Source organism: Dendroctonus ponderosae, unplaced genomic scaffold, assembly GCF_020466585.1.
Source record: "Dendroctonus ponderosae isolate FM_Combo_2020 unplaced genomic scaffold, Dpon_F_20191213v2 Dpon_F_20191213_11, whole genome shotgun sequence".
Classification (NCBI taxonomy): domain Eukaryota; kingdom Metazoa; phylum Arthropoda; class Insecta; order Coleoptera; family Curculionidae; genus Dendroctonus; species Dendroctonus ponderosae.
Genome location: NW_026017213.1, coordinates 2,807,914 through 2,834,201, shown reverse-complemented (window position 1 = coordinate 2,834,201; position 26,288 = coordinate 2,807,914). Strand labels below are relative to the sequence as shown.

Genomic DNA, 26,288 nt, shown 5'->3' with positions numbered 1-26,288 from the left:
AAATACAGTTGAATATGAAAAATCGGGCAAATTGTTCTTAAAAAGCCTAAATAACAAATCATGAAAAAATATGCGCTCAACTGGATTCAGCAGCTCAAAACACATGAAAAAGTGTACAATTTAAAACAGAAAATGAAGAAGAAAAAAATTTGAACGATGCTTCGCGAAACTGATGATACAAATTGTTGATGTAAAAAAATGAATCAAAAAAGATAAACAAAAAGAAAAATCCAGTGAGGAAGAAACCAATAAAAAAACCCCGTCAGATTGTTTCAAATCGGTTGTGATTTTGAGAAAGCCCTGCGTAGCAAGAAATTTCTTCTAAATGGGGAAAATACATTTGAATATGAAAAAGCGTGCAAATTGTTCTTAAAAAGCCTAAATAATAAATCATGAAAAAATATGCTGTCCGGCGATTTAGCAGCTCAAAACACATGAAAAAGTATACAATTTAAAACAGAAAATAACGAAGAAACAATTTTTAACGATGCTTTGCGATTCTGATGGTACCATTCGATTCAGCAGCTCGAAACGCGTTGACTTTTGGACCCTTGAGGTGCTTTGAGGCCCGTAAAAAAATCGATTTCAAAAGTGCAATTACTTTTTGGGCAGCGTTTTAAGAGCTTTTCACCCGCGGAAATCCAATCAATAAATGGGCACAACAAACCCCAATTAAAACAGAGCTTAATGGCAAAGTTTTGCCGCATCTTTCTGTGACTTTTTTGGGTTTAATGTGTTGGCTATTGCAGTGCTTGTAGGGATTTAGGCAAATAAAACCCTTCTCTCGTTAGATCATTCATTTATTGTCTTGCCCAATGGGCTGAATAATGGGATACATCAGTCGATAGTAAACGAATCAAGACGGACATTCAGTGGACTTTTACATATGCACTCCAATGATATGCGCAATTTGGTGAGGACCGAAAAATCACCGTTCATTTGAGTAACTCACAAACGTGATTCTCTCAAGTGAACCAAGTGAAGTAGCGGCTTAATTGGGTAGTAAACGAATACAACTTTCAATAGGTTTAAATGTTGTATGCGCCCTGTTGAGGTGAATAAGGAAAATAATTTACAGCATCCTGAATGAGTTCTCTGCCTGAATGGTTGGTAATATTTTCGAAAAGTCTTTGCAAGCAATTGAAGCTTCTATTGGTAATTTTACGCAAAAAAACTGTCTACTGACTTACACGCAAACTTGGCCTTGTCCAAGTTTCACCAAACAAAAACCCCAAACCAGTAAATACTAACATCGTTTTTTTTTCATCAGGCAACAATAAAAAGAGTCTACACACTTAAGGTAAAAACAACTAGAAATATAAAAGTGCTGCAATATACACGGACTTTAGTAATAATGAATATTCAGAATCTTCCCTTCTAGTTTCAATAAAAAAGTTCGCATTAACATCGATGTTTTTTGTACAGGTTCAAATTGGTTTTCTTTGGTTCTTTTATGGTAATCCGCCCACTTTGGAAACCCATCACATGGCGGTGCGATCAAAACGTGTAAACTTTACAAACCAAGTGAAAAATCCGGCTTTTGGCCTTTCGGGGCCTCAAAAGTGCAGTCGTTTGACGAAAGATCTGGAAAATTCCAACTTATCCGGAAATAACCGTTACAAGCGGGGAATTAACAGCCAACATAACATCTTTTATCACATGCAATTCATTAATTGGAGGTTAGCTAGTTATAATACAATCTTAGGCCCTGTTGGGTATTATTCGGTTTCTTCTCTTACCAAGTCTTATTTAAGTAGAAGATAGACGCAAAACCAACCTCAACACTATTTTCAAACAAAATACTTCTTTAAGCCTAAGGGGGAAATTGAATGCGAGTGCAACAAGGCAGCGCTTTAAAATCCCGCGATAGCAAGAGAAAAACGAGCCAGAAACCGTTGGGGGCGGAGCCTCGTCCACATCAGCGAATCAGCACAATTTAAAACATTTTATTCGCAAAAAACGAGGGCGGAGCCTGATCCACATGTATAACAGTATGCACGATAGTTGAGACTCAAACTAGGGAAAATTCGCATAAAAAACCGACGATTTGATTGAATAGAAGACTCAGGTGCAAAAACGCCTTGAACAACATTTCCAATAAAATCCCTTTTGAAGGTTGAAAGGGAAATTGAAAGCGAGAGCAACGAGGCAAGGTTACTAAAGCCTGCGATTGAAAAAGAAAAACGGTGCTGAAAGCGGAGCCTCGCCAACATCCACCAATCAGCAGAATGCAAAACTTATAGAAGACAGTTGAGACTCAAATTCGGTAAAATTTGCAAGAAAAACTGAGGATTTTCGCGGAGTGCTTGGAGTGAGTGCAAGTGGAACAAGACAGCGTCTTGAAAGTGCGCAATAGAAAGAGAAAACAGGCCAGAAAGCGCTGGAGGCGGAGCCTCATTCAAATGTAAAACTCTATGTACGACATTTTATTTGCAAAAAAATTAGGATTTGGTTGAATAAACGACTCAAACGCAAAACAACTTTAACACTATAACAGTATTTCCAATAAAATCCCTTCTGCAGCTAGAAAGGAAAATTGAATGCGGGTGCAACAAGGCAGCATTATGAAAGCGCGCGATAGAAGGAGAGAAAACAGGCCAGAAACCGCTGGAGGCGGAGCCTGATCCACATGTAAAACATTATCTACGTCATTTTATTTGCAAAAAAACAAGGATTTGGTTGAATAAACGACTCAAACGCAAAACAACTTTAACACTATAACAGTATTTCAGTCAAAAAACGTTTCGAACCTTAAAAAAGAAACTGAATGCGAGTGCAAGAAGCCAGCTTTGTTAAAGGAGGCGGAGCCTCGTCGACATCAACCAATCAGGAGAATTAAGAGCAAGGTCACAAAATCACCGAATAATACTCACGGCCAATGAGAATAAACGTTTCTAGTATTTATAATGTACAATGACGGCTCGAATTTGCCGCTACCTTAAGGTTTGTTTTTAAGTAAAAAAGCATTTTTATCAATTCCAATAAAGCACACAGAGAGCTTGTCGAAGCTCATGGTTAAATGGGCGGGGCCTGTGAGACGCGCCCAACCAGTTATATCACTCGCTAATGTAAGTCGCCCTGTATAATTATTAATACTTCGATATGATTTGGTGACACTCTAACTGTATGTGTGCGTGGTATCTACACTTATACGATTTTTCACTTTCCTTAATTTACACTAGGAACCCTACGTAAGCTACGCTCTTCGCTAGAATTTACGCCATCCTTCTTAAATCACTTTGGTTTTAACAGTACAATAATAAATTTTCTGATATAATTAATTTGTTTAACAAGTTCGTGTCGGGGTGCCCCAAATATTCCTGTTGAATTCCTCACGATTATATAGTCCTGTGTATATTTTGGTAAACTGGATCGTTTTTCGGAATATTTGGAGCACAAAATTGGTAAAACTGTTTTTATTTTATGTCGCCGCTAGAAACTCACTGCCAAATGTTCATCCACACTGAAACCAAACAACAAACGAACTGAAATTTTTGATAAATCCGCTCTGCTTATCAGCAACTTACCGATTTAGAGTGATTGATTTCCACAGGGTGGTTGGCCTTATCTCTGAAAAAATCGTACATTTAGACGGGGTAATGTGGGATGTTGGTTGGATTAGGGAAGTTCAAATTAAGCACCTTACTAACCAGGGACGTCGTCCCGAAGAGCTTGTACCAGCCTATGACAATGTTGCTTAAGTTAAGATCGTCGAGCATGATTTGCGCGACGCCCATGAACACTTTTTTGCCTTCGATTCGCCCATAATCGCCCCAAACAGTCACCTGGAAATTTAACCAGCGAACTAAGCAAAAACTTTTCTAAACAGTCGAAGACTAAAATCCATCCACCAGCAAAAAAGTTGGAAGGACGAGAACTTGTTTGGAGCTTGGTCTTGTCTTGGTTTGAATCTTAATTTCTAAAGTTTTCTTTCTCAAGTTTCCAAATGTTCAGCTTGCAGATTTATTTCCGAAGTTTTCTCGTCTTTTGAAAGCAATGGAACAGCGTTTCATGGGATTTACTGAAGCCTGAAGGTTTGGGGCTTTACAGAGCAAAACATTACGCTCATTTCAAAATTTTTAAAACATCGATTAAATTTGAAAGTGCTGATTTTCTCAAAAATAGAACGGTTTTTAGTCAAATGTCGGCGTCGGCATCACCATCGAATTATATCGACTAAATGAGAGCTTCGAAATAAAGGTTTTTACTTAAATGTGCACCATCAGTTAGAAATTTGTGAGTTGCAAGTGGCAACAAGTAGGAACTTGAAATTTTTATATTCTATTGCCAACACTTTAGGCTTTTAACGCGCAAATTTTCAATTAAATCGCGTATTATTGGGATTTTTGGGAACTTTATAAATTCGAAATTAGCGATCGCTTTCTTCAAAAAATTCATAACTTTCTGCAACAATCTTTCAAATCTGCAACTTGAAATTTTCACATCCCATTGCCAAGACTTTAAGCTTATAACGCGTAAAATTCGCATTCAATTCGGGTGTTTGCGAACTTTATAAATGACGGTTTCAAAGTAAGAATTTTTACCTACACTAACGCCGGTTTTCAAAAATTCGTAACTTCCGAAGAAGAACAAGTAGCAACTTGAAAATTTATCATTCTGTTGCAAATACTTCTTGCTTGTAACGCAACCATTTCCAATAAAATAGGATTCAATCCCTGATTTTCAAAACTTTGAAATCAAAAGTTTCGAAATAAGCGCTTATAACAAGACGTTCGCTTTCTTTTAGAAATTTGCAGATTTCAATGTAGAACAAGTAGCAACTGGAAAATTTCACACTCCATTCCTAACATCTGGTCCTTCCAATCCTGTAAGTTTCAATAAAATCGTAGTTAATCCTGATTTTTGCGAATTTTATAAATTATAGTGTCAAGATAACCGTTTTTACCCACACATTGGCTCTTTTTTCGAAATTTATCAATTCCAAGCGAGGATAAGTAGAAACATTAAACTTTCACAGTTTATTGCTAACACTTTCCGCATCTGACCCAAAAAGTTTCAATAAAATCGCATTCAATCTTGATTTTTGCATACTTTATAAAAAAAGTTTGAAAAAAACAGTTTTTACTGAGATGCTCGCTCTCTTTTAAAAATTCCTAACTTTGAAACAAAAATAACTAGCAAGTTGAAATTTGCAAATTCTCTTCCTAGGACTTGACCTTTATCAATCCACAATTTCCAATTAAATCATATTGATGCTTGTTTTTAGGCGAATTTTATAAATAACGTTTTGTACCTAGACAATCGTTGTCTTTTAAAAATTGATAAATTTTAAACCTGAACAAGGAGAAACTTGAAAAATTCAGATTATATTCCTAATGCTTGGCGGGTATAAAGTTCAACATTTTAATTAAAATGCATTAAATACTGATTTTTGCGAACTATATAAATAACACTTTTATTTTTAAGATAAATGTTTTCCCGTAGAGTGGCGCTCACTTTTAAAAATTAATTACTTCYAAACTGTGACAAGTAGCAACTTGAAATTTTYACATTCCATGGCCAAGACTTCAGGCTTATAACGCGTAAATTTKCAATACAATCKCATTCAATTCRGATGTTTGCGAATTTTATAAATGACGGTTTCAAAGTARGGGTTTTTACCAACACTAACGCTGGTTTTCAAAAATTCGCAACTTCCAAAGAAGAACAAGTAGCAACTTGAAAATTTCTCATTYTGTTGCAAAAACTTYTTGCTTGTAACGYAACCATTTCCAATAAAATCGGATTCAATCCCTGATTTTCGAAACTTWAAAATCGGGAGCTTCGAAATAAGCGCTTATAACAAGACGTCTTTTTCTTTCGAAATTTATAACTTTCAAGCGAGGACAAGTAGAAACTTTAAACTTTCGCAGTTTATTGCTAACACTTTCCGCATCTGACCCGAAAAGTTTCAATAAAATCGCATTCAATCTTGATTTTTGCACACTTTATAAAAAAAGTTTGAAAAAAACAGTTTTTACTAAGATGCTCGCTCTCTTTTAAAAATTCGTAACTTTGAAACAAAAATAACTAGCAAGTTGAAATTTGCAAATTCTCTTCCTAGGACTTGACCTTCATCAACCCACAATTTCCAATTAAATCATATTGAATCTTGTTTTTAGGCGAATTTTATAAATAACGTTTTCTACCTAGATGATCGTTGTCTTTTCAAAATTGATAAATTTTAAACCTGGACAAGGATAAATTTGACAAATTCAGATTCTATTGCTAATGCTTGGCGGGTATAAAGTTCAAAATTTCAATTAAAGTGCATCAAATACTGATTTTTGCGAACTATATAAATATCACTTTTATTTTGAAGATAAAGGTTTTCCCGAAGAGTTGCGCTTACATTTAAAAATTAATTACTTCCAAACTGTGACAAGTAGCAACTTGAAATTTTCACATTCCATGGCCAAGACTTTAGGCTTACAACGCGTAAATTTTCAATATAATCGCATTCAATTCGGATGTTTGCAAACTTTATAAATGACGGTTTTAAAGTAAGGTTTTTTACCAACACTAACGCTGGTTTTCAAAAATTTGCAACTTGCAAAAAAGATCAAGCAGCAACTTGAAAATTTCTCATTCTGTTGCAAAAACTTCTTGCCTTGCTTGTAACGCAACCATTTCCAATAAAATCGGATTCAATCCCTGATTTTCGAAACTTTGAAATCGAGGGTTTCGAAATAAGCGCTTATAACAAGACGTTCGCTTTCTTTTACAAATTTGCAGCTTTCAATGTAGAACAAGTAGCAACTGGAAAATTTAACACTTCATTCCTAACACCTGGTCCTTCCAATCATGTAAGTTTCAATAAAATCGCAGTTAATCCTGATTTTTGCGAATTTTATAAATTATTGTGTCAAAATAACCGTTTTCACTGACCTATTGGCTTTTTTCGAAATTTATAACTTTCAAGCGAGGACAAGTAGAAACTTTAAACTTTCGCAGTTTATTGCTAACACTTTCCGCATCTGACCCGAAAAGTTTCAATAAAATCGCATTCAAYCTTGATTTTTGCAYACTTTATAAAAAAARTTTGAAAAAAACAGTTTTTRCTAAGATGCTCGCTCTCTTTTAAAAATTCGTAACTTTGAAACAAAAATAACTAGCAAGTTGAAATTTGCAAATTCTCTTCCTAGGACTTGACCTTTATCAACCCACAATTTCCAATTAAATCATATTGAATCTTGTTTTTAGGCGAATTTTACAAATAACGTTTTCTACCTAGACGTTCGTTATCTTTTAAAAATCGATAAATTTTAAACCTGGGCAAGGAGAAACTTGAAAAATTCAGATTCTATTGCTAATGCTTGGCGGGTATAAAGTTCAAAATTTCAATTAAAATGTATCAAATACTGATTTTTGCTACTATATAAATGGCACTTTTATTTTTAAGATAAAGGTTTTCCCATAGAGTGGCGCTCACTTTTAAAAATTAATTACTTCCAAACTGCGACAAGTAGCAACTTGAAATGTTCACATTCTATTTTTAATAATTGCCGCTTTCAACGCAACAACTTGAAATATAATTGCTTGTAAAATACCCGTTTGAACTTAGAAGCCGCTTTTGAATGTTTATAACTTCCAAACCAGGAGAAATAGAAACTCAAAATGTTCGCATTCTTTTGCCAACACTGTCCACTTATGACTCTGAAACTTTCCATCAAACAGCGTTGGAATTTGATTTTAGCAAATTTTTTAAGTAAAGTTTTCATCCAGATTGAAAGAATTGAGAGAAAAAAATTGACTACTTCCCAACCCGGGCAGGTGGCATCATAAAAGTTTTACAAACTGCGCCCAAAAATGGACGATTTAAACCCGAGCATGTTGGTTACAATCTCAACCAATCCTGATTTTTGCAAAATTTGTAAATAAAAGTCTCAACATGCAGCAGATTCATCTAGATGTCCTCCCATTAAAAAAATCGCAACTTTCAACTAAGAGTAAGTAGAAACTTGAAACTTTCACAATCGGTAGCCAAAAATAGGCCCTTTAAAAGGAAGCATTTGCAGTTTGCAAATTGCAAATAAAACAAATCCGAATTCGTAAATAAAAGTCTGCGACTTCAGTAATTATCACCAGATCCACCCCGATGTCGTCCGATGAAAAAAATGGTTACTTTCCACTAAGAGTAAGTCGAAACGTGAAACTTTCACAGTCTAATGTAAACATTTTGATGTAAAAGCGGTGATTTTTTCATTGACATTGGACAAGATCCTGATGTTTTTTCCAGTCGCATCAAGGTTGATCTGAAAATGAAAGTTTTCACACAACTGCAGCCACCTTAAAAAACGTCCAACTCATAACTCGGGCGAGTAGGAGGCTAAAAGTTTCACCGTCTACAAAAGGCACTTTCCAAATTCCATCGCAAGCCAGGAATATCGGGAAAAACACTCACCTGCAGTATACAGTTTGTATAATTCTCCTTAAACGTGACTTGCTTCTGATAGAGCGGATCTAATGTTCGCCGAGCCTGCTGCGTTTTCGCTTTGGCGTAACATTTCTTCCCACACACCAGATACACTTTCACGTAGGGCGCTGGAAAAGCCACCAAATCAACTCAACAACCTCCCATTTAAAGCCGTAGTCTCTCACCTGGTAACACTTTGGAACCGGTCCGGGCCTGCAGGCCTCTAGCTCGGATGATTTCCACCTCCAAGACTCCTCGCTGATGGCACAAAGACAATTGAATGTCTCCTAAAGAGGGGGCGCCCAGCACCTGGCGCCCAACCAACTGTCCAGGACCTAAGCCCTCAATGAACTCAGCCAGTTGCCCTTCGCCGGTCAATCGCAGCGATGGCGACCACCTAAATGTATCCAACAGTTTAGAAAATCTTCGATCCAGTTGCCCCAAGAACCCAAATCTACATAGCTGCTCCCCGTGTTTCAGGGGGCAAATAAAAAGTCGTAATATATAAGTGAAATAGAGCAAACACAGAGATGTACATAGAGAGAGATAGAGAAAATCCGGGCCAAGGTCTAAAGCTACTAAGAGTGATGGAACAAGATTGGATCTTCAATGTGATTGTGTGGTAAATCGTGCATTTCCTACGGTGGCTACGCTAGAATTTTCATGCGAAACTGGATGCTTGATCAGAATTAGGTCCAATACATACCCAAACCTCTGGATAGTCTAAGCATGCACTGTAAAGATGCCACAGCAACAATCAGAGAAGAAGTAGATGTACAGTATGGGGCAAATGGATGGAACCTATTCATTTTGAATGTCCACGATAGTTTTTCTGCGGTAAAATTCAACTGTATAGTCCCCGAAATAAGTGAATTTCTATTAAAAACACCTCGTTTTTTGGACTCCGGATTCAATTATATGTGTATTTTTTGCACGATGGTTCATCATGCAAAATGAATCAACAAATGTATTTTGTTTAATCAAATTATTTATTACTGCGAAATTTTTTCATCTTTAAATTTTGCCCTCAAATAACAAAATCAGATTCCTCATTTGTAAACTATGATCCAAAAATTTATGAATTTACACAACTGCACTCTCACATTCCAAATTATGTCACTTTAAATCCAGAACAAGTAGGAACTTGAAACTTTCTGAGATTCATTAACTACAATTGAATCTGAAAACCACAAATTTTGCCATCAAATCGCACACTCAGATTTCTGATTTTTGCAAGTTTGGTAAACTGATCCAAAAATGAATGAAGTTCTACCACTGCACGCGATTCTTTAAAAATTTGTAACTTTTAACCCAGAACACGTAAAACCGTGAAACTTTCACAGTCCATTAAATACACTGGAGTGTGAAAACTTTAAGTTTTTCCATCAAATCGCACAATCAGATTCCTGATTTTTGCAAGTTTTGTAACCTCTGATCCAAAAATGAAAGAATTTACACAACCGCACACTCCAATTCAAAAATTGATAACTTCCGACCTAGAGCGAGTATAAAATTGAAACTTGCACCGTTTAGAGTCAATAACAGGATCTAAAAACTAGGAAATTTTTGGCAAAATCACACACAATTAGGAGTTTAGCCGACTGTGGCAATTTCGGTCTAAAAATTGATAATTTCATACATCTACACACCGTTTTTAAAAAATATTCCCTTTTAACCTGGGGCAAGCAGACACCCTAAACGTTCAAAGATTACTGAGTACACTCGAGTCTGAAAGCACAGAAAATTTCAAATGAATAGCAAATAATTCTGAGTTCTACAAACCGTAAAAATTTGGCCTTAAAATGAATGATTCCACGCAATTGCACGATCTTGTTTAAAAATTGGTATCTKCCAAAAMAGATYGAGTATCAACTTTAATCCTTCACACTCTGGAAYAAACAATTGAGCCCGAGTTCTCTGAAATTTTTGATCAAATCCCAGAAAATCCTGATTTTTTCCAAGTGATTCAATTTTGACCTAAAGAYRAAAAATTATTRMATTTAAWCAACTGCACGCKCCCRTTTCAAAATTCACAASTTGCAACTTCGAACTTAAAACAAATAGAAACTTGAAAGTTTCACRACTCGTTAAGGGACTTGAGTCCAAAAACCCAAAAAATTTGCACCAAATCGCAGAAAACCGGATWTTWACASACTTTGTAAACCCTGRTAAAAAAATTAATKATTYCATGCAAATGCAAAASCTCAATTAAACATTCGTAACTTCCAAAAGWGAYCAACCAAAAACTTRAAACTTTCACAGTCTCCTGTAAACAATTGAGCYTGAAAMCGCWGAATTTTGTTTTGAWATGCYACAAAACCCTGATTTTTTCCATCTTTGGTCACTTTCATTCGAAAATTAATATATTCACACAAGTTCACACCGTCTTRAAAAAWTGATTTSTGTTAAMGTGGATYAAGTAGAAACCTGAAAGTTTCATCRTCCACTAAAKAAGYGTGTCTCTCTWAACCCGGAACGTTTCAGTCAAGTTGCGCAGAAATCCCACAAAATCTTGATTKTACAACCTTTGTRAACCKTATCTTAAAAATGAATGRWTTTATTTATMCCTAYCCAGAGCAMGTAGAAACCAGTAACTTTTAAAGCCTACYAAGGACGTGAAGATATGAAAGCGCTTAAAATTTTGTYAAATCGYACAAATCSTTAATTTTACAACCCTTGTAAAGTTTGTCCTGAAAATACATTTTTTGGCGATTGCAAGCTCGAACTTAAAATTCGTATCTTCCCAAACAGTAAAATTCAAGTGTTCAGTCCCCGAAATAAGTGACTACTTCWAGATTTTCTATTAAAAACACCTCGTTTTTTGAACTCCGGATTCAATTTTATGTGTATTTTTTGCACAATGGTTTCTACCTTAACTTAGCAATTAGCAAGACACTTTTTCATTCCAACCAATCAACAAACCAGATGTATTTTATTTAGTCAAATTATTTAATATTGAGAATTTTTTTTCAGGACTTTAATCTGGAAATTCTAAATTTTGCCCTCAAATAAGAAAATCAAATTCCTCATTTGTAAACTATGATCCAAAAATTAATGAATTTACACAACTGCACTCTCACATTTCAAAATTTGTCACTTTCCATCCAGAACAAGTAGGMACTTGAAACTCTCAGAGTTYATTAGCTAMAATTGAATCTGAAAACCCYAAATTTTGCCATCAAATCGCACACTCAGATTCCTGATTTTTGCAAGCTCGGTAAACTGATCCAAAAATGAATGAATTTTTACCACTGCACKCKMTYCTTTAAAAATTTGTAACTTTTAACCCAGAACAAGTAGAACCGTGAMACTTTCAYAGTCTAYTAAATACAATAGAGTCTGAAAACTTCAGAAAAAATCACATGCAATTAGGAGTTTATCCAACTGTGACAATTTCGGTCTAAAAATTGATAATTYCATACACCTACACACCGTCTTTAAAAAATATTCCCTTTTAACYTGGGGCAAGCAGAAACCGTAAACGTTTAAAGATTACTGAGTACACTCGAGTCTGAAAGCACAGAAAATTTCAAATGAATCGCAAATAATTCGGAGTTCTACAAAAAATTTGGCCTTWAAATGAATGACTCCACGCAATTGCACGATCTTATTTGAAAATTGGTATCTTCCAAAACAGATCGAGTGTCAGCATGAAACCTTCACAGTCTGGAACAAAAAATTGAGCCCAAGTTCTCTGGAATTTTTGATCAAATCGCAGAAAATCCTGATTTTTWTMRAMTKWKTMAAYTTTGGCCTAAAGAYAAAAAATKAWTGAWTTYAWRCAAMTGCACGCTCCCGTTTCAAAATTCACAACTTGCAACTTTGAACTTAAAACAAATTGAAACGTGAAASTTTCACACCTCGTTAAGGGACTTTAAAAAGAGAGTCCAAAAGCTTTCACTTTCATTCGAAAATTAATATTTTCACACAAGTKCACACCGTCTTGAAAAATTATTTGTGTTAACGTGGATCAAGTAGAAACCTGAAAGTTTCACCGTCCACTAAARAARTGTGTYTCTCCAAAYCCGGAACATTTCAGTCAAGTTGCGCAGAAATCCCACAAAATCTTGATTTTACAACCTTTGTAAACCCTATCTTAAAAATGAATTAATTAATTATTATTATTTATCCCTTATCCAGAGCAAGTAGGCACCAGTAACTTTTAAAGCCTACTAAGGACGTGAAGATATGAAAATGCTTAAAATTTTGTCGAATCGCACAAATCCTCAATTTTACAACCCTTGTAAAGTTTGTCTTGGAAATTAATTTTTAGGYAATTGCACGCTCGCACTWAATTCATAGCTGCCAAAACAGATCMAGTAGAAACTTGAAACGTTCACACTCKGAAGCGAACAATTAGATTATGAAAGAAATCCTGAAATTTKTCTAGAAATTGCATAAAATCCTAACTTTTACAAACTTTGTGAACTCTAGACTAAAAATGAAAGATTTCACGCAACCACAAGCTTTCAGTTAAAAATTCCCAACATCCAAAACAGCTCAAGCAAAAACTAAAAATTTTCATAGTCTGGAATAAACAATTGTATATGATTATGCTGACATTGTTTGCAGAAATCGCAAAACTTAACTGTATACTCTGAGCTAAACATTAACGAATTCAGCCAACTGCACGTTAGCACTTAAAAATTTCAGAACATAACAAGTAGAAACTTGAAACTTTCATAGACTGGAGTGAAATCTGAAAAAGCTATTTTTTKTCAATATTTTTATATCACGCGAAATCCTGAATATATAAACTTGATAAGCTCTGGGCTAAAAATGAACGATTTCAGACAAGTGCAAGCTTTCATTAAAAAATTAGTAACTTCCAAAGCAGGTCAAGTAGCGCCTTAAAACTTTCAGAGTCCAAAATATACAATTGAATATGAGAGCGCTGAATTTTTGCTTGAAATAGCACAAAAAATTGATTTTTTTCAATTTTGTGAATTGAGGCATTAAAGGCATGATTTCATACAACTGCAGCCTCTGCTCGCCATGTAAAAACTTGAAACGTATACAAAAAATACCTCAAAAAAAATACCTCTGTAATAATTTCACCTAAAACACAAAATCCTGACTTTTGSTGTGTTAAGTTGAAAAGTAAATATTTTAACACAACTGCGCACCGGCTGTAAAAGATATTTAGCTGAATATCAGGTGCAAGTAGAAAACTTTCACATTCCCATAAAGACTTTTAAAAAGTAATATTTTTGGACAATTCCGTTTGCTTACAAGAATTTGACTTGAAAAATGCAGCAATTTATTAATCTACATCTACTCGAASGTTTTTCGACAGACAAAATTGACCTGTGAATTAAAAATAAAATGGCCAAAATATCAGAATGGTCAGAATGACCACTCGAAAACCGAAAATGATGARAAMATTGTGACTRCATTTTTTWAATTTAAAGTACTCTTTAAATTAATAAAAATAAACWAATGCAAAAAATGAAAAAKAYWTTTTTGGCAAATAATARCACAATAGCAAAGATGCARTAAACCATTTAGGATCAATCRATTGCAAAAGTTAGTTCATATGTGTGTTCAGATACTCCTAAGACGAAATCTAGTGGAATCAAGTCCGGTGAACGTGCCGGCCAAGTGCTTAAAAGTCGTAGAAAACAAAAGGTGGTCTTCACGAGGACTCACAGAACTATGAGAAAGTGTCTGGTTTTGCTGCCGCCTTGATATTAACGCCAAAAAATTAATAATTGAAAGTTTTCCGACATCACTAACCATTCTGGTCGTGGTCCCAATGCACTTGCCCCATACTGTATATAAAAAGCCATCATTACACCGGCACACACCCATACACGGTGGTATCATCGGCCCAACTCCAAGCAACGTGTACTTACGAGGATCCTTCTGAGCTGCTAATCGAGTTAAGGCTGGAAGCCCGCTGGCTGCCTTCTGATGATCTTGGGGGGATCATCGGCACAACCTCCTGAGATCGCTGGATGCTGGGGGGCGTGGTGGTCGAAGTGCGCTTTCTAGCCAATCCGGTGTCTGCAGTGCCAGAAATCAGTGAGTGTATTACTAATGCAAGTGGCGCTTGTCGCTAGTTCTTTAACTGCGCGTCGCTAGGAGCCAGCTCACTCTCTATCTGACTTTCATTTTAAACAAGTTGGGATAAACCTCAAACCTTCAAAACCTCAAGATCAAGATTGCGTCCTGTAATCAAAGGGGTTATCGTGGGAGAGGGTCCTTAACGTTGAACGTCCTGGACATCTATAAAAGTGAATCTACTAAAGTCTCTACAAAGCGCATGGAAATCCCTAGGTTAATAATAGCAAATGAAATGTCCGCTATCTCACGCATCAACATGAAGCAGTAGCTCTAATTCATCTACAAGACCACTAGAGAAAACAGGCAAAGAAACTAAAGTTCTACAGTTAGCATTCGCGATCTATTTATTGAAAGTCGGCGCTCTGTAGGCAACTGTCCATGGTCTAAATCGATGCCAACCAACCATTGGATCTTCTCTCTATGTACGGAGTACGTGTTTGCTCTTAGGAGTAAGGAGGGGAAGGTGAGGAGAAAATGAGATTGTTGTTGTTAAGCACCTGTCGCCATCAGCTGAGCCTTCGCCGTCGCTGGACGCTGAAGAGCCTTGTTTGGACAATCGCACATCGCCTGGCAGCACCTCTTCCGACCTATGTACAGTAAAAGAGGTTTTCCCCCTACGTCCAAAGCCCATTCGTCGTTTTCGACCTTGGAAGTAAAAAAATGTATCATTTTTGGTTGGAAAGGTTGTGGGGCAAGGACGAGCATACACGCATTGCTAAGCTATGGTTAAACCTACAATCCACTTGGAGTAATGAAGGGCATAACCACACAAACATCACAAGTTAAGGTCTATTTTACAAACGGTTTGAGTCAGTTGGTATTTTTAGGTGGCTTGCAGCTTCAGTTTTCACTTCTTAGGCAATTTGCTCGTTGTACATCCCCGCTCTGCTTTTCAGGCAGGAAAAGGTTCTTCATTCCCAAAGCAACATTAACATTAAAGAATTTTCAATTCTCGTTCCTCAGCATGAGCCAAATGGGATTAAGTGGCTTGGACATCGATCTAGGTACTCTTAACTATACAACGTTCTTAACGACAGAGTGTTATTGAGGAAGGAAAGAAGATGCCCAAACTTTCCTCAATTTCTATGCGACGCTGGGGAAACTGACAACTCGATGGAACTTGTTCAGAAATTTTTGCGACGGTTTTCCGGCAAAAGTTGATTGGGAAAGAACGGTGACTGTTTGTCGCATGATCAAGGGAAAGGAAACTTTTTCTAGAGACTCGGGGGGTTTGAAATAAAATAACCTGAACGTGGCAAATGAGCCAAACGGATGTCGGCCCTTATTTAAAAAATCCAAATTTGGGTAAGTAGCAACTTGCAATTTTCATAATATACTCTGAACACTTGAAACTTGAAATTTGAGTATTTTTTTAAAAATCGCAGTAAATCCTGATTTTTTATAACGTTTTAAATGACTGATGATTTTCACCCAGATGTTTGCTGCCCTTGAAAAATTCGCAACTTTCAATCTAGTGCAAGTAGCAACTTGCAATTTTCACAATGTATTGCCGCTACTTAAGGCTTAAAATGCTAAAATTTTCATAAAAATTGTAGCAAATCCTAGTTTTTGCGGCGTTTGTAAATGCGGTCGCAAAATGAAAATTTCCACAAATATTTTTGATGTCTTTTAAAAAATCATAATTTCCAACTTAATGCAAGTAGCAACTTGAAATTTTTCACACTGGACGCGTAAAATGCTAAAATTGTCATTAAAATCATAGCAGGATCTAATTTTCGCAAACTGAGAATGCGAGTCTTCAAATGAAGACTTTCATCAAGATGTTCGCTGTCTTTCAAATATTCATAGTTCTGACTCTAAAGCAAGTAGTAACTTGAAATTTTCACGGCCTAATGCGGAAACTGGAGGCTTATAATGCTAAAATTTTTATAAAAATCGCTAAAAACCCTGATATTTCAAATATTATAAATGCGAATCAGTCTGAAAACGTAAGTTTCGAGTCAGATATTCGCTATACTTTAAAAATTCATAATTTCCATTCCAATGCAAGCAGTAACTTGCAGTGTTCACAATCTATTGCCGAAACTTGAGACTTAAAATGTTATAATTTTCATCAAATAGCAGGAAAACCTTATTGCTGCAAACGTTGTAAATGCGAGTCTTAAAATAAGAGTTCAGTTTCAATCCGGATGTTCTTTATCTTTAAAATATTCATAATTTTCAATCTGCCCCAAAGAACCACTTGCAATTTTCACTGTTAATTGCCGACACTTGGGGCTTCAAATGTGAAAATTTTCAACAAAATTACAGTAAATTCCGATTTTTGAAAATTTTGCGACTGCAATCGCAATCGCAATCAAATGAGGATTTCCACCCAAATGTTTGATAGCCTTTAAAAATTCGCATTTTCCAACTCGGCACAAGTAGCAACTTGCAAATTTCTCCAGTTAATTGCAGACATTTCAGACTTAAAACGCAAAAATGTTCATAAATAACGCAGTAAATGCCGATTTTTGCGCACTTGGTAAATGCGAGTCTCCACACGAAGGGTTTCGCCCATATGTTCGATGTGATTTTCAAAATTCATAATTTTGAATATACAGCAAGCCGTAGCTTGAAAGCTTCAGGGTCTAATGCGGACACCAGAAGCCTAAGGTGGTAGAATTTTCATACAAATCGCAATAAATCCTGATTTTCTCAACTTTGCAATTACGAGTTTGAAAACAAAGCTTTTCACTCAGATTTTCGCTGTCTTTAAACAATTCATAATTTCCAATTGTGCAAGTAGGAAATTTGCAATTTTCACACTCTGTTGCCTACACGTAAGTCTTTAAATACTGGAATTTCCATTTGCCTGAAAATTTCGAATTGCAGAAAATAATAATTTTTTTTAAAGATTTTCAACAATATTTTCGCAGTTTTTCACATTTGGTAATGTCGAATATGGTGCAAGTATCGACTTGAAATTTTTTCAGTCTATTGCCCACATTTGCGGCTTAATATGCAAAAATTATCATTAAAATCACAATTTATCCTAATCTTTGCAAACTTTGCGAATGGGATTTTTCCAATAAAGGTTTTCATCCAGATGTAGAGAACATCTGGGTGAAAAATCCATCATTTTCTATCTAGTGCAAGTGGCAACTTGCGAATCTTCACAGTCCACTGCCCATACTTGAGATTAAAATGCTAAAATTTTCATCAATATAATCGTGGTAATTGCTGATTTTGGCGAAATTTGCAAATGGGAGGCTTCAAACGAATGCTTCTGCCCATATGTTCGATCTTCTTTCCAAATCTATAATTTTGAATATAGAGCAAGTAGCAACTTGAAATTTTTACAGTCTAATGTGGACACTAGGGGCTCAAAGCGCAAATTTTTTTATAACAATCGCAATAAATTCTGGATTTTTTGAACGTTGTAAATGCTAGTCTCAAAGCAAAAGTCTCTATTCAGATATTCGCTGTCTTTTAAAAATTCATAAATTCCAATTCGATGCAAGTAGCAACTTGCAATTTTCACAATCTATTGCCGACACGTATGGCTGAAAACGCTGAAATTTTCATAACAATTGCACTAAACAATAATTTTTGCGGTGTATGTAAATGCGAGTCTTACAACGAGGGTTTCCGTCAAGAACTTCGTTGCCGTTTCAAAATTCGCAATTTCCGAAATAGTGCAAGTAGCAACTTGCAACTTTCACAGTCTATTGTTGAGACTTGATTCTTAAAATACTAAAGTTGTCATACAAATTTCAGCAAATCCTGATTTTTGCAAACTTAGTAAATGCGAGTCTCAAAACGAAAGTTTTCACCCACACGTTTGTTGCTTTAAAAAATTATTTCCAATCTAGAACAGGTAGCGTCTTGCAATATTCACACTCTATTGCTAGCACTTGATGCTCCCAACGCAAGAAATGTCTTTACATGCTGATTTTTTGCAAATTTGATCAGAAACAGTTTGAAAATAAATGTTTCCACTTGGATATTAAAAAATTCGTTAGCTCCAAACCAGGGCAAGTAGCAACTGGAAATTGTCCGTTTCAGTCTGTATCGGACACTTGCAGCTGTAAAATCCATAAGCTAAGAAAGCTGACAAAGTTGTCAGGGTGACCACTCCAACTCATCAGTAGAACTTCAACCATTGAGCGCTTACCTGTAGCCGAAAGCTGGCTGGTGGAGCTGCTCTTTTTATTTAACCCAGAAAACTGATTCTGCCTATCCCGGTCTCGTCCGTCCTTTCTCTCCCTATGCGGCACGTCCAAGCCATGCAGCTGACTCACTGCTGTATCACTCAAGCTTCCATCTAAAACCAAGCAACAGATCCATATCACCTCCAATCGCCTCCCCAAGCACTTCTTCACCCACCTGCTTTGTCCTCCGACGGAGGTTCCGTGTTGGAGAGACTTCTAGTGAACTGTCCTCTCTTCACGGTGCCCTCCCTACGATGATGGTGGTGGTGGTGATGATGATGGTGGTTCTGATCATCTGGATGGCTGTGATGGTGCGAGTCCAGAGAGTCCATGGTGTCTCTATCCGAGCCTCTATCACTGGCAGTGGAGTTGCGTGTCATCTGGTAACCTCCCGAGGAGTAGTTGGAGTACTCCGCGCTAGGGAAAGAGTGAAAGGTTTGGCCCTGTGTGAAAGGTACTACTACTCACCTAGACATTCTAGTGCCTCTAGGCCGTTCACTCTGCGTGGAAAACGAGCTGCTGGTCACTGAGGCGACCGACTCCATATCGCTGTCAAAGTCCCCCAATCCCAGAGGGTCTCGGTCTCTATCCGGGGAGACGTTCCGCCTATGGCTGCTGCTCCTCACATGACTAGTGAGGTCGCTATCGCTCAGCCCACTATACCTCCGCTCCCAGCTGGAGCCGGAGTTTCTGTAGCTATGATGGACGTATCGCACGCGCCTGTTATTGGCGCCCCGATCCTCCAAATCTTGCGCCACTCGCTCCTGGCAATAGGAGAATGCGTTTCTCATTGCTGTTCCTCTGGTTGCACCTGGGGACTAACCTGTAGGGCGCGAGCCAGCGCATGAGGAACCTGCGGGAGTTGGCGTTTCTTCGGGGAGCCGGTAGGAGTGGCTGTAGCCGACCGCGACTTGAACCTCGTGCCGGAAACGACGACAGTTTCGCAGTCTGGCGGCGAGAGTGAGCGATAGTCGGTAGCCATCCGCCTAGGGGACTTGGAGCGAGATCTAGATGAGTGTACCACTTGAGTATCGCAAGGAGCTGCCGAGTGGGAGCGCGCCCCAGTCATGCTGTCCTGAAAAAGTCACCACTCGGATTGTAGGAGTGGAGAACTCACCCCATCCCCTATCTGAATGTTACCCTCTTGTACTTATAAGGCGCTATGGATTCTTGGTCTCGTCTGGATCTCCGCTCGCATTCCCTAGGAGGGCTGGAAGAGCTCCCCACGCTGCTCACACTGGCCCCGTCCGCTCCCCTACGTTCCCTACTGCCCTCAATTTCGCACTCCGAAGTCGTGTCGCTGTCGGAAAAGCGACTGCCTGTACTGGGAGGCGATAGGTGCTCGCTGGGCGTCAGCGCCACCTGAAAAATCCAGCCCCATTGAACTTATGCGTTCTACCCCCAAAACCTCAACAGCAAACCTCCTCATGGGGCACCAGCTGTCTCCAAGTGGGCTGCTCATCTAGCGGCCAGAGTTCCACGTTGGCCTCTCCTAAAAAATCGTTCGCCCCATATCGGACGTAGTCCCAAACTGTTATCTCGAGAGATCGGAGTCTAAGGTCGGCTCTCCTCAATCCGGAGTAAACGAACGTTTGGTTCCACATGGGCTCGGTTGTTCCTGGAAAATGCCGCTCTAAACAGTGCTTGCTTGGGTCAGTTTACATACTCAAAACCACACAAAACAACCGGCTCCATATTGCTTTCTACACACTTCACTTTATATGCCCAGAAAGTTGCGAAGTTATGCAAAAGTTTATGGAGTTTTGGGGAATTTTTACAGCGACTTGAAATTACCTTGTATTAAGATTTATGAGATGAATTTTACATTTTAAAAATCCTTTTACAAAAACCGGACAAATGAGGGAAGGGTTTTATATCTATAAAAGTCCAGTTCCTCCTCCAGTCCGGAGTACCCTTTACGTTAAGGGACAATTAAAAAACATAGTTATGCAAAAACTAGACCAAGAACAAAAACGATTTATCCAGCTATTGGAGTTTTCGCGAATTTTAAGTCGATTTGGAGCTCCTCGGAGTCTGTTTTACATTAAGAAACTCTGTCAAAAAATTGTTGTGCAAAAACTCGATTAACAAGAGACAAGCTTCAGGCAGCCATCAACAGAAGCCACTTCACTTTATACGGCCTGAAAGTTTCGAATTCATAGCAAAGTTTTTGGGGTTTTCGTGAATTTTTAAGCCGATTTGGAACTATCCGGAGTCTCTTTTACGTTAAGAGGAGATTTCAAAAAATCGTTACACAAAAACTAGACTAAAGAAAGTAATGCTTTACACACTCATGAAAAGAACAAACTTCACTTTATGTGACCTGAAAGTTGCACACTCAAAAACAATTTTTTTGGAGTTTTCGTGAATTTTTGAATTCGACTTGGAATTACCTGGTGGTTTTAACATTAAGACACACTTTCAAAAAATCGTTGTTCAAAAATTAGACGAAAGAGAAAAACGTGTTTCATAGCAATGAACAGAAGACATTTCACTTTGTATGCCCTCAAAGTGGCAAATTTATGACGGAGTTTTCGCGAATTTTTTAAGTCGATTTGGAACTACCCGGAGAATCTTTTTCGTTAAGGGAAGATTTCAAAAATCGTTATACAAAAACTAGATTAAAGAAAGAAATGCTTTACACACTGATCAAAAGAACAAACTTCACTTTATATGCCCTCAAAGTGGCAAAGTTATGACGGAATTTTTGGAGTTTTCGCGAATTTTTTAAGTCGATTTGGAACTACTTGGAGAATCTTTTATGTTAAGAGAAGATTTCAAAAAATCGTTATACAAAAACTAGACTAAAGAAAGAAATGCTTTACACACCCATCAAAAGAACAAACTTCAGCTTATGTGACCTGAAAGTTGCAAATTCAAAAACTATTTTTTGGAGTTTTTCTAAATTTTTGAATTCGACTTGGAATTACCCRGTGATTTTTTCCGTTAAGACACACTTTCAAAAAATCGTGTTTCAAAAATTAGACTAAAGAGAAAAACCTGTTTTACAGCAATGAATAGACGACACTTCACTTTATAAGCCCTCAAAGTGGCAAAGTTATGACGGAGTTTTTGAAGTTTTCGCGAATTTTTTAAGTCGATTTGGAACTACCCGGAGAATACTTTACGTTAAGAGAAGACTTCAAAAAATCGTTATACAAAAACTAGATTAAAGAAAGAAATGCTTTACACACTCATCAAAAGAACAAACTTCATTTTATGTAACCTGAAAGTTGCAATATCAAAAACAATTTTTCTGGAGTTTTTGTGAATTTTTGAATTCGACTTGGAATTACTCGGTGCTTTAACACTTTAACATTAACACACTTTAACAAAATCGTGTTTCAAAAATTAGTCTAAAGAGAAAAACGTGTTTTACAGCAATGAATAGACGACACTTCACTTTATATGCCCTCAAAGTGGCAAAGTTATGACGGAGTTTTTGGAGTTTTCGCGAAAGTCGATTTGGAACTACGCGGAGAATCTTTTACGTTAAGAGAAGATTTAAAAAAATCGTTATACAAAAACGAGACTAAAAAACAAGCGCTTTACGCACTCTTCAAAAGAACAAACTTCACCTTATGTGACCTGAAAGTTTTAAATTCAAAAACAATTTTTTTGGAGTTTTTGTGAATTTTTGAATTCGACTTGGAATTACTCGGTGCTTTTTTACATTAAGACACACTTTCAAAAAATCGTGTTTCAAAAATTAGACGAATGAGAAAAACCTGTTTTGCAGCAATGAACAGACGATACTTCACTTTATATGCCTTCAAAGTGGCAAATTTATGACGGAGTTGTTGGAGTTTGTGCGAATTTTTTAAGTCGATTTGGAACTACCCGGCGAATGTTGTACGTTAAGAGAAGATTTCAAAAAATTGTTATACAAATACTAGACTAAGAAAAGAAATGCTTTACACAAATTATCAATCATTATCATGATCGACCTGAAAGTTGCAAAAACAAAAACAATTTTTTTTGGAGTTTTTGTGAATTTTTGAATTCGACTTGGAATTACTTGGAGTTTTTTACATTAAGACACGCTTTAAAAAAATCGTGTTTCAAAAATTAAACGAAAGAGGAAAACCTGTTTTGCAGCAATGAACAGACGATACTTCACTTTATATGTCCTCAAAGTGGCAAATTTATGACGGAGATTTTGGAGTTTTGACGGCTTTTTGAAATCAGCCTGGCTTTGCCCGGTATCTTTTTTCCGTTAACGTTAAGGACACTTTCAAAAAATCGTTACGCAAAAACTAGACAGAGAGGAAAACGCGTTATACATAACTTTATATACCCTAAAATATACAAATTCACGACGCAGTTTTGAAAGTTTGTAGAAAGTTGCGAATTAAAAACAATATTTAATAAATGTCTGTCCTTGCCGATCTTTAGCTCTAAACCGCCCTACGATCACTGTCGAGTCTACTTTGTTGCCTTCCGGCCTGCCTGGATATTGGAAGAGCGCCAACAGATAAAAATAACCCTTTTAAATCCGTATCTGGCTGTATGGACTGCCATTCAAGTACCCTCATTGTTTTTCAATTATCATTATTCGTTGTGCTAAATCAAAATCCACTTACTACCACTTTACAATGTGTGCAATATGAGAATCGCGTTATCGGAAACCGTAAATGATGCCAAGTTGGTTATATGCGGAAAAAGTTGGGCAATAATAGACTTCAAAATGAGAACTTTAAAATTTTCAATTTGAACTATGCAACGTGAAGTTTCCAACACGGTTTTAAACTTAAACCCTCTTTAACAAAATTTACCTCCTAACGTCCGAGTTCTCCGCTTGCTCTTCTCGGAGCGATCGGGCAAAAGGAACAGCTTGCAGTAGGGATTTCGCGCCTGTTGTTCTGATCTGGGCCTCAGACCGGTAGCGCAGACTATCGTAACGAACAGTTGCAAAGTGGCCGTATCGAACCCTAGTCGGATCTGCGACGAAACAAAGTTTAGCAGAATAGCAGGCGTTCTTTCCAGTTGAGTCTTAGCTGTTGGTTACCTGGACTCGTCCGCCCACACTGGTGGGCCCTTGGCCTAAAACAGGGGCTTCGTGTCGATCGGGGCTCCCAGGCGAAGTTACCAAAACGTGTGGACGCTCGTATATTTCACTGTCCGGCCACGACACGTTGGGCTGACCTGCGAAGATTAAAACCCCAATTTACACTCAAAACCCCCATATTTTGGTTCTTAATAGAGTGAATCGATCATCGAGTTTTGCATAGTCATTGTCATCAAAGTGATCAGAATAGCAATTTGCTGGCGTAGGAAAATTTGGGAGGCACCAAAACACAGTTTTTCGGTTTCCACTTGAAAAGTTTCAGCCGAATTTTGGGGCAAAATGCGGATGAATCCAGCAATTTATTGATTTGCGTAAAAACTTGGCATTCTTGGAGTGACTCCAGGTCTGAGAGTTTCGCCCCGTCATCGTCGCGTTTTTCCCCTTTAAATGGAGGCTTTGTATGTTCCATCATGTTTGCCAACAAAACGTCTAGACTTCTTAAATTGGCGAAAATCTTGGGCGTTTGTCCAGATTTTGCAGCTTTTCCGCTAGAGTACACAGCGGAACCGAGATGTAACTTATTCATTTAACTGAAAAGGAAATTTTAAGAGGCCAGTAACTGGAAATTCTAACTAATCTTCAGTAGCTGCAGGAGCAACGTGCAGTTGCCATAAGATTAAACCACTAAGCCATATTTATGTTGAACTGAATGGCAAAAGCCTACATTTTTCCTAATAGCCAACGTTACCACCTCAGAGGGGGGTTGATTGGGGGCGCAGCCCCAAAAGGCCCATCACTTGCACCTAAGCTCAGAAATGAGATGGACTTCTTCTGAGGAATTTCAGATCTTTCCAAACTCTTTTTCTAGCAACTTCAGCAGGTATGAGGTATCCTCTTGGTATCCGGTTATTCTTGCCCCATTTCATTTTGGTAAAGAAGACTGAAGATGTTCCAATAAGGACTCAGTCTTCATAATTTTCTATTGCTTCTTATTCAATGCAAGCCAAGACTAAACTTTAAAGTCTCATTATCATTGCAGGACTCTACTACAGCTTGACCAATCAAAGCCCCTGTTATCCATTGATACTCCTCAGTTTCTCCATTGTTTCCATTAATTCTTCAATGAATAAGTTCATAGTATTCTTCAACGCTTCTTCAAATAATAGGCTTAATTTAACCAAAGATTGAATTTGTCTTCGGAGATTCATAGCGCAAGCAAAACGCTCTTGCCTCTTTGGGCAACAAGGGGATCAACTAAAGGAAGACTTGACTTTTCTTGAAAATTTCCTAGCGTTTAATGAAGAAATTCCTGTGCAGGCTCGTTCTCTAGTAACGTATCTTCGGAAGTTTTTGCATGGAAGAATAGTTCCAGCTTTCGTAGCTTCATTTCGTTTCGGACAAGAAGAGTGAAGATGTTACAATCCGTGCTGAACCTCCTCTTCATAGTCCTCAGTTGCTTCTGCGTTCACACAAGCTAAGGTTGCACTTCAAAGAATCAACACAACTAAGGGTTTGGAAGCTCCTGTTGCTTCAAAATCTTCAAATTTATGTAGTCTTAAAGAAATCAAGAAGTACTTAACTCGTCTTCCATTTTATTCCTGAAAAATTTGAACCATCCAATGAAGAAATTCAGCGTCTGCTCAATCTTTCTTTTGTAGTTTTCATTTGCTTCTGAGTGCATACAAGCTAAATTTGCACATTAACTACCTAACAACACTGTGAAATCTGCTGCAGCTTGAAACCTTCTTGAGCATTCTTAGCTTCTGCTGTTGTCTTTTTATCTTCTTCAAGATCTTCAAACTTTTCACCGATTCTTCATTGAATATATATTCAAAATATGCTTAAATGTTTTAATTTAAGCTTAACTTACAAACATCGAGCTTATCTTCAAGTAGATATCGAATAAGCGAAACCTTGTTTCTTCAGAACAGGGGCGGATCCAGCTTTTAAGTCAGGGGGGGGGGGTTACGTAGAAAAAATACAGTCTTCTGTTGTTTATGAAATTAGAAAAATGATCGTCGTTTTGTGCAAGGGTGGCGCAAGGTTATTGCAAAATTTGATGTTTTCCGTCCCGTTTTGCATGTTTCTCAGAAGCAAAATGAGCAAGAACGCTCATTTGTACATCATTCTAGAGAGAAATAAATGGCCTTTTTAGAAAGTTAACCATGGATCTGAAAATGTTGGCAGTTTTCTCAAAAAATGCTTGAATTCAAGAAGTTTTAGAATTGCGTGGTTTTCTTTGAGTTGCAAAATCCACTTGAACATGACGCTATTTTTTTCGAAGTTTCTCAAGAACCATTTGAGCCACAGAATTCGTTTTGGCATCAGTGGATAGAGAATTGAAAAGTCGATTCAGTCGTAACAACGAGAGTGAGGAAGTTCGAGTAGTTTTGACTCAGACAGCGAAATTTGAATATCAGACACTTAGGTGCAAGATTATGCCAACATTTCATATTTTCCGTCCCGTTTTGGCTCATTTCTCGGAGGCAAAATAAGCAAGAACGCTCATTTGTACATCATTCTAGAGAGAAATAAATGGCCTTTTTAGGAAGTGAACCATCGATAAGAAAATGTTGGCAGTTTTCTCAAAAAATGCTTGAATTCAAGAAGTTTTAGATTTGCGTGGTTTTTTTTTGAGTTGCAA

The 26,288-nt window shown here is 37.3% G+C and overlaps 1 protein-coding gene across 2 annotated transcripts in view; it reads right to left on the bottom strand.

Annotated features, from left to right (window-relative positions):
- Positions 1-784: 784 nt before the first annotated feature.
- Positions 785-26,288, bottom strand: part of LOC109542418 (regulating synaptic membrane exocytosis protein 2) — a 41,075-nt gene continuing 15,571 nt past the window's right edge. Inside the window, exons 9-22 of one of the 2 annotated variants that reach the window (XM_048662533.1) lie at positions 23,645-23,781; positions 23,412-23,577; positions 20,058-20,254; positions 19,777-19,998; positions 19,460-19,711; positions 19,105-19,400; positions 18,812-19,053; positions 18,600-18,749; positions 14,980-15,127; positions 8,602-8,813; positions 8,405-8,544; positions 3,651-3,785; positions 3,528-3,570; positions 785-3,463 (exon numbers count right to left, since the gene is read on the bottom strand). In XM_048662533.1, the coding sequence (XP_048518490.1) occupies positions 3,565-3,570; positions 3,651-3,785; positions 8,405-8,544; positions 8,602-8,813; positions 14,980-15,127; positions 18,600-18,749; positions 18,812-19,053; positions 19,105-19,400; positions 19,460-19,711; positions 19,777-19,998; positions 20,058-20,254; positions 23,412-23,577; positions 23,645-23,781 (2,303 nt within the window). In that variant the 3' untranslated portion in view covers positions 785-3,463; positions 3,528-3,564. Of the gene's footprint in view, positions 3,464-3,527; positions 3,571-3,641; positions 3,786-8,404; positions 8,545-8,601; positions 8,814-14,271; positions 14,423-14,979; positions 15,128-18,599; positions 18,750-18,811; positions 19,054-19,104; positions 19,401-19,459; positions 19,712-19,776; positions 19,999-20,057; positions 20,255-23,411; positions 23,578-23,644; positions 23,782-26,288 lie in introns of both variants that reach the window. The other variant, XM_048662534.1, reaches the window with a different exon arrangement.